Source organism: Salvelinus fontinalis, chromosome 18 (genome assembly GCF_029448725.1).
Source record: "Salvelinus fontinalis isolate EN_2023a chromosome 18, ASM2944872v1, whole genome shotgun sequence".
Lineage (NCBI taxonomy): Eukaryota > Metazoa > Chordata > Actinopteri > Salmoniformes > Salmonidae > Salvelinus > Salvelinus fontinalis.
Window position 1 is genome coordinate 1,590,993 of NC_074682.1, and position 18,880 is coordinate 1,609,872.

Genomic DNA, 18,880 nt, shown 5'->3' on the forward strand with positions numbered 1-18,880 from the left:
AATACAATTGTAAAATCATTACAATCCATTCATTACCGAATTCACAAGACATGCCACAAGAGGTCTCTTCACAGTGCCCAAGTCCAGAACAGACTATGGGAGGTACACAGTACTACATGGAACGCTATTCCACATCAAGTAACAAAAATTAGATTTAAAAAACACCTTGAGGAACAGCGGGGACTGTGAAGCAACACAAACATTGGCACAGACATACATACACACACACGGTAACATACGCACTATACATACTACAGGTCGACCGATTTATGATTTTTCAACGCCGATACCGATACCGATTATTGGAGGACCAAAAAAGCCGATACCGATTAATCGGCCGATTTGTATTTATTTATTTGTAATAATGACAATTTCAACAATACTGAATGAACACTAATTTTAATTTAATATAATACATCAATAAAATCAATTTAGCCTCAAATAAATAATGAAACATGTTCAATTTGGTTAAAATAATGCAAAAACAAAGTGTTGGAGAAGAAAGTAAAAGTGCAATATGTGCCATGTAATTTTATCTAACGGGTGGCATCCATAAGTCTAAATATTCCTGTTACATTGCACAACCTTCAATGTTATGTCATGATTATGTAAAATTCTGGCAAATTAGTTCGCCAACGAGCCAGGCGGCCCAAACTGTTGCATATACCCTGACTCTGCGTGCAATGAACGCAAGAGAAGTGACACAATTTTACCTGGTTAATATTGCCTGCTAACCTGGATTTCTTTTAGCTAAATATGTAGGTTTAAAAATATATACTTCTGTGTATTGATTTTAAGAAAGGCATTGATGTTTATGGCTAGGTACACGTTGGAGGTCCTTTTTCGCGAATGCGCATCGATTATATGCAACGCAGGACACGCTAGATAAACTAGTAATATCATCAACCATGTGTAGTTATAACTAGTGATTAGGATTGATTGATTGATTGTTTTTTATAAGTTAAGTTTAATGCTAGCTAGCAACTTACCTTGGCTTCTTACTGAATTCGCGTAACAGGCGGGCTCCTCGTAAGGCAGGTGGTTGGAGCGTTGGACTAGTTAACCGTAAGGTTGCAAGATTGAATCCCTGAGCTGACAAGGTAAAAATCTGTCGTTCTGCCCCTGAACAAGGCAGTTAAGCCACCGTTCCTAGGCCGTCATTGAAAATAAGAATGTGTTCTTAACTGACTTGCCTAGAAAACTTGAAATCGGCCCTAATTAATCGGCCATTCCGATTAATCGGTCGACCTCTAATACATACACTTGGATTTAGTACTGTATATATGTGGTAGTGGTGGAGTAGGGGCCTGAGGGCACACAGTGTGTTGTGAAATCTGTGAATGTATTTGTACTGAATACTCATGGAGAAAAAGGCAGGTGTTTATTTCAACAAAAGTAGCCATTTGTGAAGAGAAAGAATCCTGCTAAAGCGTTCAATGCCACGAATCAAAGTGGGCACAGGGCCAGATATGATCGGTATTTTATTAGTGTTTACCAGTTTCAACTGTTCAGAGCTGCCCTTCATAATGTCATTAAAACCCACATGGACTATGATAGAATCGATGTCCATGTCCTGGCGTAGTACATTCGCGAGCAAGTTAGTCATGTAATTTACTCGAGCTCCAGGATAGGACATTGTTTTTGCACCAGGAACAGTCATATTTCTTACCATGGAGCTACCCACAGTCAGACCTCTGACAGATGGAGAAACCCCGCTCGATCTAGAGCAGGGACGGAAGGTTGCCGACGTTGACTTCAAAATCGTAGGGGAAGCAGTAGGAGTAGGCTCAGCGGCCGCAGACGCAGGTACCCCCAGCAAGGAAGGTGCAGGAAGATTAGGCTCTAGAGATCATCTGGGACTAACTTCGTTAGCTTGATGGCTAACGTTAGCAGCTTACCTAGTTTAGCGGCTCTTTCAAGCAGACTTTAACCTGTCAGTTAGGCAGGATTACGGGACAAGAAATAGCGTTCCTAACTGTTAAAAGCTAACCGCATCACGGAATCACTGCAAAAACAAGTTAGGTATTTATGTTTAACAAAGATTGGTAATGTTTTAGTTAAAATAACAAATCAAGTGTTTCCAGTATACAGTGTTCAGCTGCCCATTCTGATGATGTCAGATATCAATCAGTCTTTTCCCTGTGGCTTCTGGATGATAGCGGGGTGAACAGGCCTTGGCTCGGCTAGTTGATGTCCTTGATAATCTTTTTGGCCTTCCTGTGACATCGGGTGCTGCAGGTGTCCTGGAGGGCAGGTAGTGTGCCCCAAGTGATGCATTGGGCAGACTGCACCACCCTCTGGAGACCCCTGTGATTGTGGGTGGTGCAGTTGCCATACCAGGTGGTAATACAGCCCGACAGGATGCTCTCAATTGTGCATCTGTGAGTTTGTGAGGGTTTTAGGGGCCAAGCCGAATTTCTTCAGCCTCCTGTAATTGAAGATGCGCTGTTGCGCCTTCTTCACCACACTGTCTGTGTGGGTGGACCATTTCAGATTGTCAGTGATGTGTACACAGAGGAACTTGAAGCTTTTCACCTTCTCCACTGCAGTTCCGTTGATGTGTGCTTGGGGCAGTGGTGGTCAAAAAATTTCATCAGCCGGTGATTGTCAAGGAAATAACTGCCGGTCTCACGGTAATTGACCGTTAATTAACATGAACACATATAACATCTTCTGACTTCAATACATAGCCTACAAGCCACTGATGCAGACCTTTAGAACATAAACATAAATCCATGTAATATAGCCTACACCTTTACAATAAATCCATTATTTATTTTAGACAGGTCTAAAGAAACATGATAGGAAGAAAATGTTGTCTATTTCAGAAGAACAGAATAGCATACTCTGAATTATCCTTATGTTAAATTATGCCATATTGCTGTGGGCTCCATAAATATATTTAGCAGACAATTTGCCTAGAATTCCGTGGCATTATTTTATAATATATAGAATACAATTTAACAAAGCTGAATAAAATAGAAAGGATATTTTCTCCAAACGATTTGAGGGAGTACGCACATGCATCTATTCTGTGCGAGCGGTTAACAAAGAAATAGCTACTCCAAAATGCTTAATTTAAAGCTATTGATGTAACTTTAGTTGTTCAACAAACGTTGGGTTACATGTTTTGATTTTTAATACATTGTAAGGCTGCATGATGCGACTAATGATGATTTGAAAAAAGTTGCTTGAAAAGCATGAGCTCTGCGCAGGATGTACACACTTCATCAGTCTCTCATTCACAATTTGACAAGCACTTTGTAATGCCTCGAATTTCCTGAAGGCATCCCCTTTGTGTGGCCGTAATGCCCCCTAAAATAATCCATGCCTTTTGCAGCCAGGGGCTAAATATTATCATTATAATTACCTTCTCCCTGAGTGCTGCGTGCTTCGAAGCACCTCTCACTCAGATGGCTCAGCATCATGTGATCGGGTACTTCTCACAGGCTACAAGTGAAGACTGACACATCGGGGATGCAACTGCGCGCGTCCTTATCCAATTCCGAGATGCATATTGAAGATATTGGAAGAACTGTCCACATTTCCTATTCGTCAACAAGATGAGTAGGCCTAATTAACAGCAAAAGCACTAGCCTACGTCAATCTCCCCATAGTACAAAAGTTGACCTGTTCTGTGCAAGAAATAAATATCCCAAACATCATCTGGGACAGTTGTGGGATGTGATAGATCCCAAATTTATACAACCACTAGCATCAAAAATACTTTTATGCAATGAGGCTGACACAACAGATCAGAATGTTTAGCTTAAAATGTTGATAAACTATTAGGTTATTTCTTCACATTATAAGTGCAGTAATGCGCACACGGCAGTAGGCTATAAGCGTGAATGTTCCATTTGCAGGAAAACACCATTATGAAAAGTAACCACAAATGTGATTATGCATGTAATACTTTTATTATGAGGGTGCATTTTTATGGTGAAAATTATCTTCCCAAAACTTGAAACTCACGCGCTGCTTATGTGTGCCAGTTAGGCTCTACACCCCTTGTAAAGTAGATTAATTTGCTTAATTTTAAGAAGTTATTTGGACACTTTAGTTGTGATACAAACTTTATCAAAACATAAAGGCCCATGGGCTAGGCTACATGGGGTGTGCAACTATGGTTAGAAAAAGTCACGAAAAAAAGGCATTGTTTCTTGCCTTACGCTGGGCATCATTCACAAGTGATAGTATATCATTCACAAGTGATAGGCTAATATTGTCACCCATCAGACTATTCTTGATTTAATCTCGTCTTTCAATATACTAAATAATAAATATGTGAAATTTGTTTTGATTTAGAATGGACCATTATCATGCACCTGTCTCGAAACAGTGGAAGGGGAAAAATGTATCTGTGCACTTAAATAGCGAATGGAGGAAGCTTTTCCCGTGGTTCATTTTTTATTTCAACCAGGTAGGCTATACATCCTATTGTAAAGCGAAGCAATGTACTTAATATTAGGAAAGTTGATAAATAATAATAGTAGGCCTAGCCTATAGAAAGCTGATGTGATACCCCTCTTCTTAAGAGGCCATCACTCTGTTTTCTCACGCAATTGCATAGCAACATGTTACGCAACATGAGCTCATGGGCTCTCATGAAGTGCTTGATTAGATTTTCGATTACATTTGCATTGATATCGGAGTGATTAGAGGGATAATAGAGTGCTGAGTACCAGGCTGTTAGCAAGTTTAGTAGACTACTAATGACCATCAGCAGCATCAGAGCTTGGAGAAGCCTAATTACCATGACTAATTTGTCACGTGGAATTTGACTGCCTTCATGACTCGTGACCCTAAGCATGCTCCCTTGGCTGTCTCCGGAAGTCTACGAATAACCTCTTCCTCAACATCGTTTTGTTGATGTTGAGGGAGAGGTTATTTTCCTGGCACCACTCCGCCAGGGCCCTCACCTTCTCCCTGTAGGCTCTCTTCATTGTTGGTAATCAGGCTGTTGTTGTGTCATCTGCAAACTTGATAATTGAGTTGGAGGCGTGCATGGCCACGCAGTCATTGGTGAACAGGGAGTACAGGAGGAGGCTGAGCATGCACCCTTGTGGGGCCCCTGTGTTGAGGATCAACGTAGAGGAGGTGTTGTTTCCTACCTTCACCATCTGGCGGCAGCCCGTCAGGAAGTCCATGACCCAGTTGCACAGAGTGGGGTTCAGACACAGGGCTCCGAGCTTAATCATGAGCTTGGAGGGTACTAGGGTGTTGATGGCTGAACTTTAGCCAATGAACAGCATTCTTACACAGGTACTCCTCTTGTCCAGATGGGATAGGGCAGTGTGCAGTGGGATTGCATTGTCTGTGGGATCTATTGGGGCGGTATGTAAATTGAAGTGGGTCTAGGGTGTCAGGTAAGGTGCAGGTGATATGATCCTTATCTAGCCTCTCAAAGCACTTCATGATGACAGAAGGGAGTGCTACGAAGCGATAGTCATTCAGTTCAGTTACCTTTGCTTTCTTGGGTACAGAAACAATGGTGGACATCTTGAAGCAAGTGGGGACAGCAAACTTGGATATGGAGAGATTGAATATGTCCGTAAACACTCCAGACAGCTGGTCTGCCATTCTCTGAGGACGTGGCTAGGGATGCCGTGTGGGCCGGTAACCTTGCGAGCGTTAACATGCTTAAACGTCTTACTCATGTCGGCCACAGAGAACGAGAGCACACAGTCCTTAGGAGCGGGCCGCGTCGGTGGCACTGTGTTATCCTCAAAGCGGGCGAAGAAGGTGTTTAGCTTGTCTGGACGCAAGACCTTGGGAGCAAGACGTCAGTAATCTATTTTATTCCTATTACAATGTCCTCCCTATTGATGAGATTCATTTTGCTTTCATGTTATAATCTTGTGTATATTTTGTTTTCATGTATTTTCACGAGGACCACAATGGAAATATTTTTTTTTACTTTCTTGTGTCTTCCACAATGATTTTAATGGCATTTTACTGCATGGTTGTATTGTGTTTCAATAAATCAAGTCATGACTTCAGTGATCTCAGATCAGAAAGTCAGAGCTCTGGGAAGAGGCACGAGTTTCCGACTTGGATAACCGTTCAAAACTATATATTTGTTTCAGCGAAACTCGTTTTTTTCGAGTTTCCAGTTGTCTTGAACTTACTGAAGTCGGGAGACTTCCGAGTTCCCAGTGGTTTTGAACAGGACATTGAAAGGGCCAAACACATGGCTTGCGTTGGGTGTTGTGGGTTTACGTCATGACGTTGAGGAGGAAGTGAACACGTGCGAGGAAAAATACAAAGTCCGCGTTTGCTGAGGCCACAAACCTTGAGTAGGTGAAGTTATTGTTATTTGCATAGCTAATCCGATATGTCAAACATTCAAACGTAGCTCAATAACTATAGTGTGTATGGAACCAGCCCGTGGTCTTGGATTTTCTTGAAAATGTGTTCAGTAAACGTTACTGAACTTCTAGACTTAAGGCAATTTCCACTCCACTAGCTAGATTGCTAACGTTAGCCATATGCATTGCGTCTTCATTTTTTTCAATTATGGGGTGGTAGTTGTCATGTGTTTGTAGCTGTTGTACAATCTTTGGATACTCTACCGTACATATTATAATCAGCAAATTGGGCTAACTGAGAGGAGAGAGTTAACTGAGTAGCTAGGCTTGGCTAGAAGTAACCAATTAATAGTCAGCTAACGGTAGCTAGGTAGGAATTGTGAAATATTGACGGGTATTTTATTTTGTTTCAGGAAAGTTCTTCCTCAACTGTGAACTTCAACATGGCTGTCAGGGCATCTTTCGAGAAGAACAACGAAATAGGCTGCTTCGCCAAATTAACAAACACATATTGCCTAGTTGCAATTGGTGGGTCAGAGAATTTCTATAGGTAAGATATGTGGCATCTTTTCCAGACGTTGTTTGCTAGCTAACGTTAGCTGATCAGATCGAACATCCGGCGGATAACTAGCTTGAGATGGTACATTTATTTTCAACTAACCTAGTTTTCGAATAGAAAGCACCAGTATTTGTATTTATTAGGGATCCCCATTAGCTACTTTTCCTGGTGTCCAAACATATTAAAGCACTTACATTACATATATATTTTTAAATGTGACCTTTATTTAACTAAGCAAGTCAGTTAAGAACAACATCTTATTTACAAAGACGGGCTTACTGGGGAACAGTGGGTTAACTGCCTTGTTCAGGGGCAGGACAGATTTTTATATCGCTCATCCATATATTTATATGTTCTTATTCCATCCCTTAGATTTGTGTGTTAGATATTACTGCACTGTCGCAACTAGAAGCACAAGCATTCGCAATACACTCGCAATAACATCTGCTGACCATGTGTATGTGACCAATAAAATTTGATTTGAGTTGGGTGTAATGCAAAGCACACTTGATTTCTGAGTCAATCTCATGAATCAGCGCTTTGGGGTGGACTCTCACCTGTCTTGATCAAGCGTACAGAGCATAAGAGTGAATTCCATAACAAATGGACAAGTACAATTGTATTGAAAGCTTACATACAGTATTGTCAGCTTTCTCCAGGGAATGTTGTTATGAATGAGCATAGAGTACTACAGTATGAGTCACAATACCCTAGCGGTCAATCAGGGAAATGGTTCCACTTGTTCCGATGGTCAAGGCAAAGGTAGGAATTTCTGTATGAAATATCTAATGTTAGATCAAGGTAAAAGTGTCCTTGTTCCGAGAGAGATTTACATGGTTATCAAAACGTCACGCCCTGGTAAGCCTATACGAAACACAGCCCTTATTTTAATTTTCTAAAATCCCATATGGGGAAAAAACAAATGGTGAGAAACGATTTGAACCATTTCCCTGTTTGACCGCTAGGTTTTATGAGTATTGACACCTCCACTGTGGGGCTCTATTGCTGTCATGGTAACATGAACTCTATGATTTCAGTGTCTTTGAAGGCGAGTTGTCAGAGACCATCCCAGTTGTACATGCCTCAATAGCAGGATGTCGGATAATTGGAAGAATGTGTGTGGGTGAGTATAGCTCTCTAGGTCACACAGCTAGGCTTTGTGCACAAAGAAACAAAGCAATGTCGTCAGTTCAACAGGGGAGTGGAATACTCAATTATGCTTTATGTAAGACCAATACTGCGCTTTCTATTTTCTGAAAATAATTTGGATAATTGACTGTCACAATTTTGCACTTAGCCCAGCTAACCCTGCTCAACTACTTCCACACTAAATTTGCTATTCAGGGAATCGTCATGGACTCCTGGTGCCCAACAACACTACTGACCAGGAGCTGCAGCACATTAGGAATTGTCTTCCAGACACGGTGAAGATCCAGAGGGTCGAGGAGCGGCTCTCAGCGCTGGGGAATGTCATAGCCTGTAATGACTATGTGGCCCTGGTGCATCCTGATCTGGACAGGGTGAGAAAAAAACAACTCTTGCCTCATACCTCTTATGTTTGTCATGCGTGATTGCAGTGTTGCCAACTCTCACGCATTGGGCTTGACACACGCATTTGACCCTCTTCCCATGTCATACTTTTTTCTCACGCGTTGAAAAAAAAGTACTTATTTTCTTTTCTAATTCAGTGTGTCAACTTTCAACTGTGCCTCCAAATCCCTTTGAAATGGAAGCATATTGCGCCTGCAATTCTACATCATAAGCTTTGTAACCTCGGAAGCTTCACCCGGGAGATCCACCATTTTCTGCCACCGCACTGTGAACCGCGGCAGATTGAAGCTTGTGATTTTGTTAAGGGCCTGAGACCAAAGCGATTGGATGCGCGTTCGTGATACGTCCCTCACGATTAGCGTGGAAAAGGCAGCCACGGCAGACTGGACAGGCACGTTTGTTCTCCGCTGAACAAAGTTCATGAACTCAAATGTCAAAAGAGCAGCACAAATGAATTTGCTGTCACTTGTGTCGCAGAATGCTTCCTTTTGACAGCATGTGATAATATAGCCTGGTACTAGTTATTCAATCCTCCACTTGTATGAGCCTAAATCCATAGGCTACATTATTCACCATTGGCAATTTAGCACTAGGTTCATTAGGCTGTAACATCGAAAAAGGCAGCGTTCAGCAGGACATTTGGTAAGGTGACCCGATTTGTCGGAACTGTATTATGAACATTATTTTGCCCAATCAGATTGTGAACCCAAATGTCTACCTGATTTTAGTGGGGGGACAATACATTGAAAGATACTTTAAGTTGAGTATGGGGGCGATTTTGGCTGTCATCTTGTCTTAAGGAGATTTGTCTTTTTTTCTCACAATAGCTAATATAAGTCGTAACAATTCCCATCCCCTACAATGGGCCAAAATATCGACTAGTTAGTGTTCTAATCTCAGCAGGAACACTACTGTTATTCCTCAAACTTATTATTGAACTTCTTACCATTTTTGCCTGTGTAATTAGGCTATTTAAAATCTGATATGCCAATTTGTGTCTTTTAATTTTCGATTTTTATTCAATGAGAGTATTTTTTATGAGCCTTTATGGACAGTGTTGAGTATAGGCTGTCAGTGGTTCCCAAACTGGGGCGCGCTACTAATAATTACAGTATAAATTGCATTTAATAAGGAAACCCTGATACATTTTAAACTTTGTTTGACAAGTGGTCATGAAATAACCTTTTAAATTATGTATAATATAATCAACTTTGAAAACAACAGCTAGCTACAATTGTTTAAAAATCGCCTATATAGAGAGAGATTGTAATGGCGTCTTTTTGTAAGCACTAACTCCGCCATGGTTCGTTGGACAAACCCTGTAGAGAAAATTAGTGCTGTTTTGGGGTAAATGCCGAAAATAAGGTCTGTGTTGAACACAGGCTTAGGAGATTTATGTTTTGTTTGCCATTCATTTTTCCAATAGGGATGGCTGAATGAACAAGAGGTAACTAATTTACGGGTTTTATGACTACAAGCTGTCGAGCTCTCTTGTGCCATTGCCATTAGAATGTTGGAAGCTTACCCATAGAATTCAATGTAATGGGGCAGCAATTTTTTGGGATCCACCCCCAGGTGTGGCATATCAAGAAGCTGATGAAAACAGCATGATCATTACACAGGTGTACCTTGTGCTGTGGACAATAAAAGGCCGCTCACAAATGCGTAGCTTTGTCACAGCACAATGCCACAGATGTCTGAAGTTTTGAGGGAGCGCGCAATTGGAATGCTGACTGCAGGAATGTCCACCAGAGCTCTTGCTTACAGAATTGAATGTTAATTTCTCTGCCATAAGCCACCTCCAACATCGTTTTAGAGAATCTGGCAGTATGTCCAACTGGCCTCAACCGCAGACCATGTGTAACCACGCTAGCCCAGGACCACCACCTGCGGAATTGTCTGAGACCAGCCAACCGGACAGCTGATGAAACTGGGGGTTTGCACAACCAAACAATTTCTGCGCAAACTGTCAGAAGCCATCTTAGGGAAGCTCGTCTGCGTGCTCGCCGTTCCTCACCAGGGTCTTGACCTGACTGCAGTTCGGGGTCATAACCGACTTCAGTGGGCAAATGCTTACCTTCGATGGCCACTGGCATGCTGGAGAAGTGTACTCTTCATGGATGAACCCTGGTTTCAACTGTACTGGGCAGATTGCAGACTTTGTGTATGGTGTGTGGGCGAGCGGTTTGCTGACGTCAACGTTGTGAACCATGTGCCCCGTGGTGGTGCGGTTATTGTATGGGCAGGCATAAGCCACGGACAATGAACACAATTGGCATTTATCGATGGATATTTGAATGCACAGAGATACCGTGACGATTCTGAGACTCATTGTCGTGCCATTCATCCATCGCCTCATGTTTCAGCATGATAATGCACAGCCCCATGTCGCAAGGACCTGAACACAATTCGTGGGAGCTGATAATCTGCCAGTTCTTCCATGGACCTGCATACACACCAGACATATCACCCATTGAGCATTTTTTGGATGCTCTCGATCGATGTGTACAACAGCGTGTTCCAGTTCCCGCCAATATCCAGCAACTTCGCACAGCCATTGAAGAGGAGCGGGTCAACATTCCACAGGCCACAATCAACAGCCTGATCAACCATGCAAAGATGTATCACACCAGATACTGACTGGTTTTCTGATCCACGCCCCAAGCTCTGTTGTTTTTGATTAGTTGTATTTTTTAAAGTGATTTTTACCCCTTTTTTTTCTCCCCAATTTTGTGATTACGATCTTGACTCAGCGCTGCAACTCCACAACGGGCTCGGTAGAGGTGAAGGTCAAGTCATGCGTCCTCCGAAACATGACCCGCCAAGCCGCGCTTCTTAACAAGCGCTTGCTTAACCCGGAAGCCAGCTGCACTGTTCAACTGACGACCGTAATCAGCCCGCAAGCGCACTGGCCCGCGACAAGGAGTCGCTAGAGCGCGATGAGCCAAGTTAAAGCCACCCCTGCCAAATCCTCCCCTAACACGGATGACACTAGGCCAATTTTGTACCTCGCTGTCGGACTCCCGGTAACGACACAGCCTGGGATCGAACCCCAGGCTGTAGTGATGCCGAAAGACTGCGATGCAGTACCTTAGACCGTGCCTTAGTCCGTAGATAAGGGCGTAATGCATTTCAATTGACTGATATCCTACATGATTTTTTTCATGCTCATCCCTAGTACGTTGTCTGATGTAGGGGATGTTAACACACTTCCCATGTTTGTTTAGGAGACTGAGGAGATCCTGGCGGACAGTCTGAAGGTGGAGGTGTTCCGTCAGACAGTAGCAGAGCAAGTTCTAGTGGGGAGCTACTGTGCCTTCAGCAATCAGGGGGGACTGGTACACCCCAAAACCTCCATAGAAGACCAGGATGAGCTCTCCTCCCTACTCCAAGTGCCTCTGGTGGTGAGCGGTAGTTGTCATAGAGTGGTGTTTATGCTCATTTCTACATCGTCCCTAGCCCCAACTGCAAGGCTCATGTAGATCTGAATCAATCTGATACATATAAGCAATGTGGTAATAGATCTACCTTGCCCTCTGATAGGCTAAGTGGAAATTTCTTCATTTTATTTACATTTTTGTTTTTGATCTACTTAAGTGCCCACATTGCATCAAGTTGTTCTTGAGTTGTTGCCAAATCTCTCCCTCTCTGGCACTCCACAGGCTGGAACAGTGAACCGTGGTAGCGAGGTCATCGCCGCAGGGATGGTGGTAAATGACTGGTGTGCCTTCACTGGGCTGGACACCACCAGCACAGAGCTGTCCGTCATCGAGAGTGTGTTCAGACTGAGCGAGGCGCAGCCCAGTGCCATCGCTACCACGATGAGAGACTCTCTAATTGACAGGTGAGTGATCACTTCTGACACCGTGAGATACTCACAAATTTTAGGCATCATCTAGAGGTTGCTTCATTTCCTTTTTCCACTAAAAAAATCTATGTATGACCGGAAAGGCAGGGTTAAGATTGAGCCCGAGAAACAGGCATAGCCAATCCATCCGTTTGTAATGCAAAGTCGTCTTATGTCACAGCGCGTGGCTTTTTGTTTCTGAAGTAGCATTTGGCCCCTGTATGTTTGAGGCCCCTGCTTTCATCCGTTTAGAGATCCGACTTTCATAAAACCATGCGCAATTTGCTCACGTTCAGCTGTGTTCAACACTAGACTGAATCTATTTCCTGACTAGGCTATTAAAGTTGCCATACAGCCTCCTTTTCACCTCTATCATGTGATTTACCTGACAACGAGGGCGTTCGACTTGTTAGGCGAGCGCAGCCAACTAGACGAAAGTAAACGAGTGAAGTCGGGGGAGGTGCATCTGCGACAACTTAGTCGGCCACTGTTGTGTTTTTCAAACGGCAAGGCTCAGATCAACATGGCAACGAGTAGTGCCATTGTTTTCTAAAAGTTTAATTATATAAAAGTATATAGCTCTAACGTCCATACTACAGAGTAACAAACGGAAATCATATGTGTCTATCCTACATTGTAAAAGGTATATATCCATTGTATACATGAATTGCGGCAAAGTTGGTTCCTGTTTCAGTCACATCTTTGGTCACGTCCGTGTGGGTCAAACAAAAACAACCTAATGATTGGTTGACAATAGCGCCTCCCACAATGCAGGCGACCAATGGCTGCATTTTGAAGTTGTTGAGGAGCTGCAGAAACTTGCAGTCAACTTCATGACCTTTGATCACATTAACATTTTCTGATATCAAAATGGGGTTGTAGGCCAAACATTTTTGGGTTGCGGCTGATGACGTAACAAATGACCTTTGTTGGTTTTTGGGGAGGTATTTTTAGAATGCACAGAAGTCTAACGCTTGATCTTTTTTTACACTTAAAGAGGAACTGTCATCGTTTTTGGCACTATTAAATCATAATAAAAGGATTCATATAACCAGACATACTCGCAGGCGGACCGTGGTACAGATCCGGACCCAGAACGCGGTCAATGCGGGTCCCTATTTATATATATTTATTTTTGGAACTGGGCTTTCATCTTACTGCTGTTGGCAGTTGTAATAGTAGAATGCACAAGGTGCAATTTTGAAATTTGGTAGTGCGTGGGCAGCTTTTATTTACATTTTATTTAACCTTTATTTAACTAGGAAAATCAGTTAAGAACAAATTCTTATTGACAATGACGGCCTAGTTCAGGGTTAGCTGCCTTGTTCAGGGGCAGAATGACAGCTCGGGGATTTGATCTAGCAACCTTTCGGTTACTAGTCCAACGCTCTAACCACTAGGCTACCTGCAGCCCCAGTTTCTCTGTCCATTCACTGAAAGACCTTTAGAGATCTATCAGAAATATCCAGTTGATTTACTAATCCTGGTTACCCTAACTTACCTATCTATCTACACTTTGTAGTTATCATGGCCAGATTACGTGTCCAGGGGCCTCGACCCCAAGGGGGCCCCCATTTGATCTTGAGTCACTCGGGTATCATATGAACACACAAGACATTGCAAAATGTGTAGAATCTCAGGAAATTAGCTTTAAAATGGCACAATGTTCTCTCTGCCAGTAAGGGGTGGGGGTTTGTTACTACACCGATACATTACAATATCCATCCAGACGTTTGCCACCTAGGAAATTTGTTGTGACCGGACCTTCTCAAATAGTAGTTGAGTATCCCTGATATACACCCCCGGGAAGAATTACACATTTTTGTGACCAGTAAGCACATAGATGCGCTTCTTTTCCTGTTTATATAAATTCATAGGATGTTTAGAAGTTACGTGGCGTCTGGAATTTGTGAAAATTCTGTACTGAACAAAAATATAAACGCAACATGTAAAATGTTGGTTTCATGAGCTGAAATAAAAGATCACAGAAATAGTTCCATATGCTTCAAGAAGCGTATTTCTCTAAAATGTGCACAAATGTGTTTACATCCCTGTTAGTGAGCATTTCTCATTTTCCAAGATAATCCATCCACCTGACAGGTATGGCATATCAAGAAGCTGATTAAACAGCATTGTCATTACACAGGTGCACCTTGTGCTGGGGGGCAATAAAAGGCCACTCCAAAATGTGCAGTTTCGTCACGCAACACAATGCTACAGATGTCTCAAGTTTTGAGGGAGTGTGCAATTGGCATGCTGACTGCAGGAATGTCCACCAGAGCTATTGCCAGAGAAGTGAATGTTAATTTCTCTACCATAAGCTGCCTCCAACCTCATTGTAGAGAATTTGGCAGTAATTCCAACTGGCCTCAACCGCAGACCACGTGTATGTGTGGGCGAGCAGTTTGCTGATGTCAGCGTTGTGAACAGTGTGCCTCATGGTGTCTGTGGGGTTATGTTATGGGCAGGCATAAGCTACGGACAATGAACACTATTGCATTTTATCGATTGCAATTTGAATGCACAGAGATACCGTGACAATCCTGATGCCCATTGTCGCGCCATTCATCCGCCGCCATCACCTCATGTTTCAGCATGGTAATGCATGGCGCAAGGATCTGTACACAATTCCTGGAAACTGAGAAATGTCCCAGTTCTTCCATGGCCTACATACTCACCAGACATGTCACCCATTGAGCATGTTCGGGATGCTCTGGATTGACAGCGTATTCCAGTTCCCGACAATATCCAGCAACTTCGCCGAGCCGTTGAAGAGGAGTGGGACAACATTCCACAGGCCACAATCAACAGCCTGATCAACTCTATGCGGAGATGTCGCGCTGCATGAGGCAAATGATGGTCACACCAGATAATCACTGTGAAAGGTGAATTTGGACCAATCCCTGACAACCCATTCATCAAAACGTAGCTACGAAGCTTTGCTTTGTAACCTGCTGTTTTTTTCCCATGTCTCTGAAAAATCTGAATAATTCCAGTCAAAAGATGGCCGATGGCTGTGAAACACTCTCAGGACTTTCCCGTACTTCTTGGCGATACAGTGTCACATCAGTCTTACTGATGAGGAATACCCTTCGCAAAGAGCAAATATGAAGACCGTGGGTTTGACAAAGGGCTGTCCCACAGATTTTAACGTTCTTTGCGCAGCACTTTACATTTGGGCTCATATTGTGTAAATATCATACCAGTATTCACATTTTTTGAAATGGGAAACAACTGTCGCTTATTATTTATGTATTTTGACGACCACATTGACATTTAGTGAAAACAGATTTGTTAACTGCTGTTTTTTTCTTCTTCGCAACTTCCATTGTTTGTTGTGTCACCTAACACCCTACCTATATTAAAAACACAACACCAGCTTGATTTAGTTGTTATACATATTCTCTTTCACAGAAAGTGATTTGATCAATTGATAGGGACAGTCACACATTGTATAAGATTACTTCCCAAGCAAAGTCCGATTTCTTTGGCTCCTAAAGAAGGTCGTAACTAAGCTTCTAAATGTCATGGAGACGAATCAAAGATATTCCCATGTTCATCAGTCGTGTCTTCCCCTGGCATTTTACAGCTTTTTTTCTAGCATAAAGCATAACATATTTATGCATTGTTTTAGATCGGTATAAACAATCGCGAACTGTAACGTGTTTTTTTCCCCCCCTCAAATCAAGGAAGGACCTGAGCTATAGTCTTAGTCACGTACTGCATAGCAAGACTGATTGTGTTGATTCCCAATCGCTGCTTTTTTCATCCGTTTTTGTCCAAAATATTGAGTAACTGAAACGGCGCATCGTCTGAATGGCTGGAAGCAGCAGAAAATGTACTAGCTGTGATGTACAACCTGATAGCAATATTTGACTACCTAGCGATTTATTGGCGAATTTGATTAATCGTGCAGTGACTGCATCCATATAATTCTGCTAACAATGCCTTACTAGGCGCGTAATGGATTTTTTTTGTCAAATAGAACCTAGTTTTAAACCTCAAGTTGGTTTTGAAGCATAAATGGCAAATGTTATATTTTTCACAGATTATTAGACATTATCGGTTTGTTTCATTTCTGCACAGTAGGTCAACGTGTCAGTTACTCTTAAGTGTGTATACAATACTGTATTCATACTTGGGATATCGTTTTTCAATGCGAAGTCCTAAAATAACGTTAAGATGCTGATGGAGACTTTTAGACATTCAATTACCGGTGCAGATAAAATGCTATACTCCTGCAGCACCATTTCTAATATAACATTATTTCTCTCTTTCAGCCTCACATAAGATGCCAGTCCGCCTTGAATGAAAGGTATGAGTCATCCCTGAAAATCTGTTGCAGACCACTCGCTGTCATTTGATATGGTTAACACCTTCCACGTTTAGAGTTGGACATTTGCATGGTATGACAATGCTAGACTTCATAATTCCTTGAAGAGATGCTCCGGTACTAGGAAATAGTTTTTTATACCTCCTGCTTTGGGCTGGATGTGTCAATGTGTAGATCATACTTTCTTACCTCAATTAGCCACGTAATCCTTAGTTTCAAAGCGACTCTTTTCTTGAAGGTGTGCTGCGCCATTTTCCTTACATTTTCCCCCATATGGGCCAGCACCCTAGCAATTCGAGTTCTAGCCAATGATCACCAGCCCCTCTCATTTAAGTGACAGCAAGCAAGAGGCTTGTCCAGCTTTATCCAATGAGGTTGCAGGGCTGGCCCAACGGCTCAGTGGACACAGCAGAGACAGCAAAGACGTGGTACATACAGTGCATTCAAGGTATTCAGACCCTATGACTTTTTTTCACATTTTGTTACTTACAGCTTATTCTAAAATGGATGAAATCGGTTTTTCCCCTCATCAATCTACACACACTACCACATAATGACAAAGCAAAAACAGGTTTTTACAAGATTTTACTCATTTATTAAAAATAAACTGAAATATCACATTTACATAAGTATTCAGATCTTTTACTCAGTACTTTGTTGAAGCACCTTTGGCAGCGATTAGAGCCTCAAGTCTTCTTCGGTATGACGCTACAAGCTTTGCACACCTGTATTTTGGGAGTTTCTTCCATTCTCCTCTGCAGATCCTCTCAAGCTCTGTCAGGTTGGATGGGGAACGTTGCTGCACAGCTATTTTCAGGTCTCTCCAGAGATGTTCAAGTCCTGCCTCTGACTGGGCAACTCAAGGACATTCAGAGACTTTTCCCGAAGCCACTCCTTTGTTCTCTTGGCTGTGTGCTCAGGGCCGTTGTCCTGTAGGAAGGTGAACCTTTGCCCCAGTCTTAGGTCCTGAGCGCTCTGGAGCAGGTTTTCATCAAGGATCTCTCAGTAATTTGATCTGTTCATCGTTCCCTCGATCCTGACTAGTCAGGTGATGATGCTCCCACCACCATGCTTCACTAGGGATGGTGCCAGGTTTCCTCCAGATGTGACTCTTGGCATTCAGGCCAAAGCGTTCAATCTTGGTTTCATCAGACCAGAGAATCTTGTTTCTTTCTTTGTTCTTGGAGACCTTCCATGCTGCAGACATTTTTTGGGACCCTTCCCCAGATCTGTCTCGACACAATCCTGTCTCAGAGCTGTACGGACAATTCCTTCAACCTGATGGCTTGGTTTTTGCTCTGACATGCACTGTCAACTGTGGGACCTTATGGACAGGTGTGTGCCTTTCCAAATCATGTCCAATCAATTGAATTTACCACAGGTATTTGTATTTTTCATCAAGGACTCAAATTATATTTTCTTTTACATTTCTAAAAACCTGTTTTCTCTTTGACATTATGGGGTATTGTGTGTAGATTGATGAGGGGGGAATACTATTTAATCCATTTTAGATTAAGGCTATAAAGTTAACAAAGTGGAAAAAGTCAAGGATCAGAACTTTCCGAATGCACTGTATGTGACGTAGTACGCAATTTCCGGGGACTACTTTTGGCTACTATCATAACTACTGGCTAAAAAGTATACAAAAGTACCAGAAAATCTCTAACTTTGTACAATTACCATGTTTGGTTATTTAAATGTCAATTTTTCTGTAAAAGAGCATCAAAAAATGTAAAATTTGAATGCCAGGTTTTCGTTCATCATTTTTAACCATTTTGAAACTGGTGGTTTCCTTGCTGTGGGAAACTAGAGAAATGTTCCCAATAGAAAATGTACATTAAGTCTGTCTGCCAATTCCATTACAGTTAAGCCTTGCATGGCAAACACGTGGTTGAGATGTGGCGATATTCCCTGCTGATTTTTTGCAATATATAAAAAAAAAAATGATTACCCTGTAAGACCATGTTGTATTTGTCACACAATCTGTTGCTTATCTTCAAATGATCTTTGATTTTCTTACCTTGAATGAGACTTTGGTTGTGGTCAAACTTTTGAGTGAAGACATTGTATTTTAGGGCTGGATTGAATCAGTAGCGCCCGAAGATCAGCGTTATAGCATGATTGAAATGTAAAGGTAATGTTTCCATGTTCGAGGAGACTGCATACCTCAGCTCTATTGGAAATAGCGCTGAACTTCAGTGATATGGTTTGATAAAGGTTGTTGATTTACTCTCCCCTGTCCACCTACATGGGTATTTGGTGCCCTCTGCTGACAACTT

The 18,880-nt window shown here is 42.2% G+C and overlaps 1 protein-coding gene across 1 annotated transcript; it reads left to right on the plus strand.

Annotated features, from left to right (window-relative positions):
* Positions 1-6,192: 6,192 nt before the first annotated feature.
* eif6 (eukaryotic translation initiation factor 6) lies at positions 6,193-18,559 on the plus strand. Its single transcript, XM_055867831.1, has 7 exons — positions 6,193-6,299; positions 6,725-6,861; positions 7,908-7,993; positions 8,215-8,390; positions 11,649-11,825; positions 12,084-12,265; positions 16,549-18,559. The coding sequence occupies exons 2-7, from the start codon at positions 6,755-6,757 to the stop codon at positions 16,556-16,558; spliced, it is 738 nt and encodes a 245-aa protein (XP_055723806.1). The 5' UTR covers positions 6,193-6,299; positions 6,725-6,754; the 3' UTR covers positions 16,559-18,559.
* The last annotated feature ends 321 nt before the right edge of the window (positions 18,560-18,880 follow it).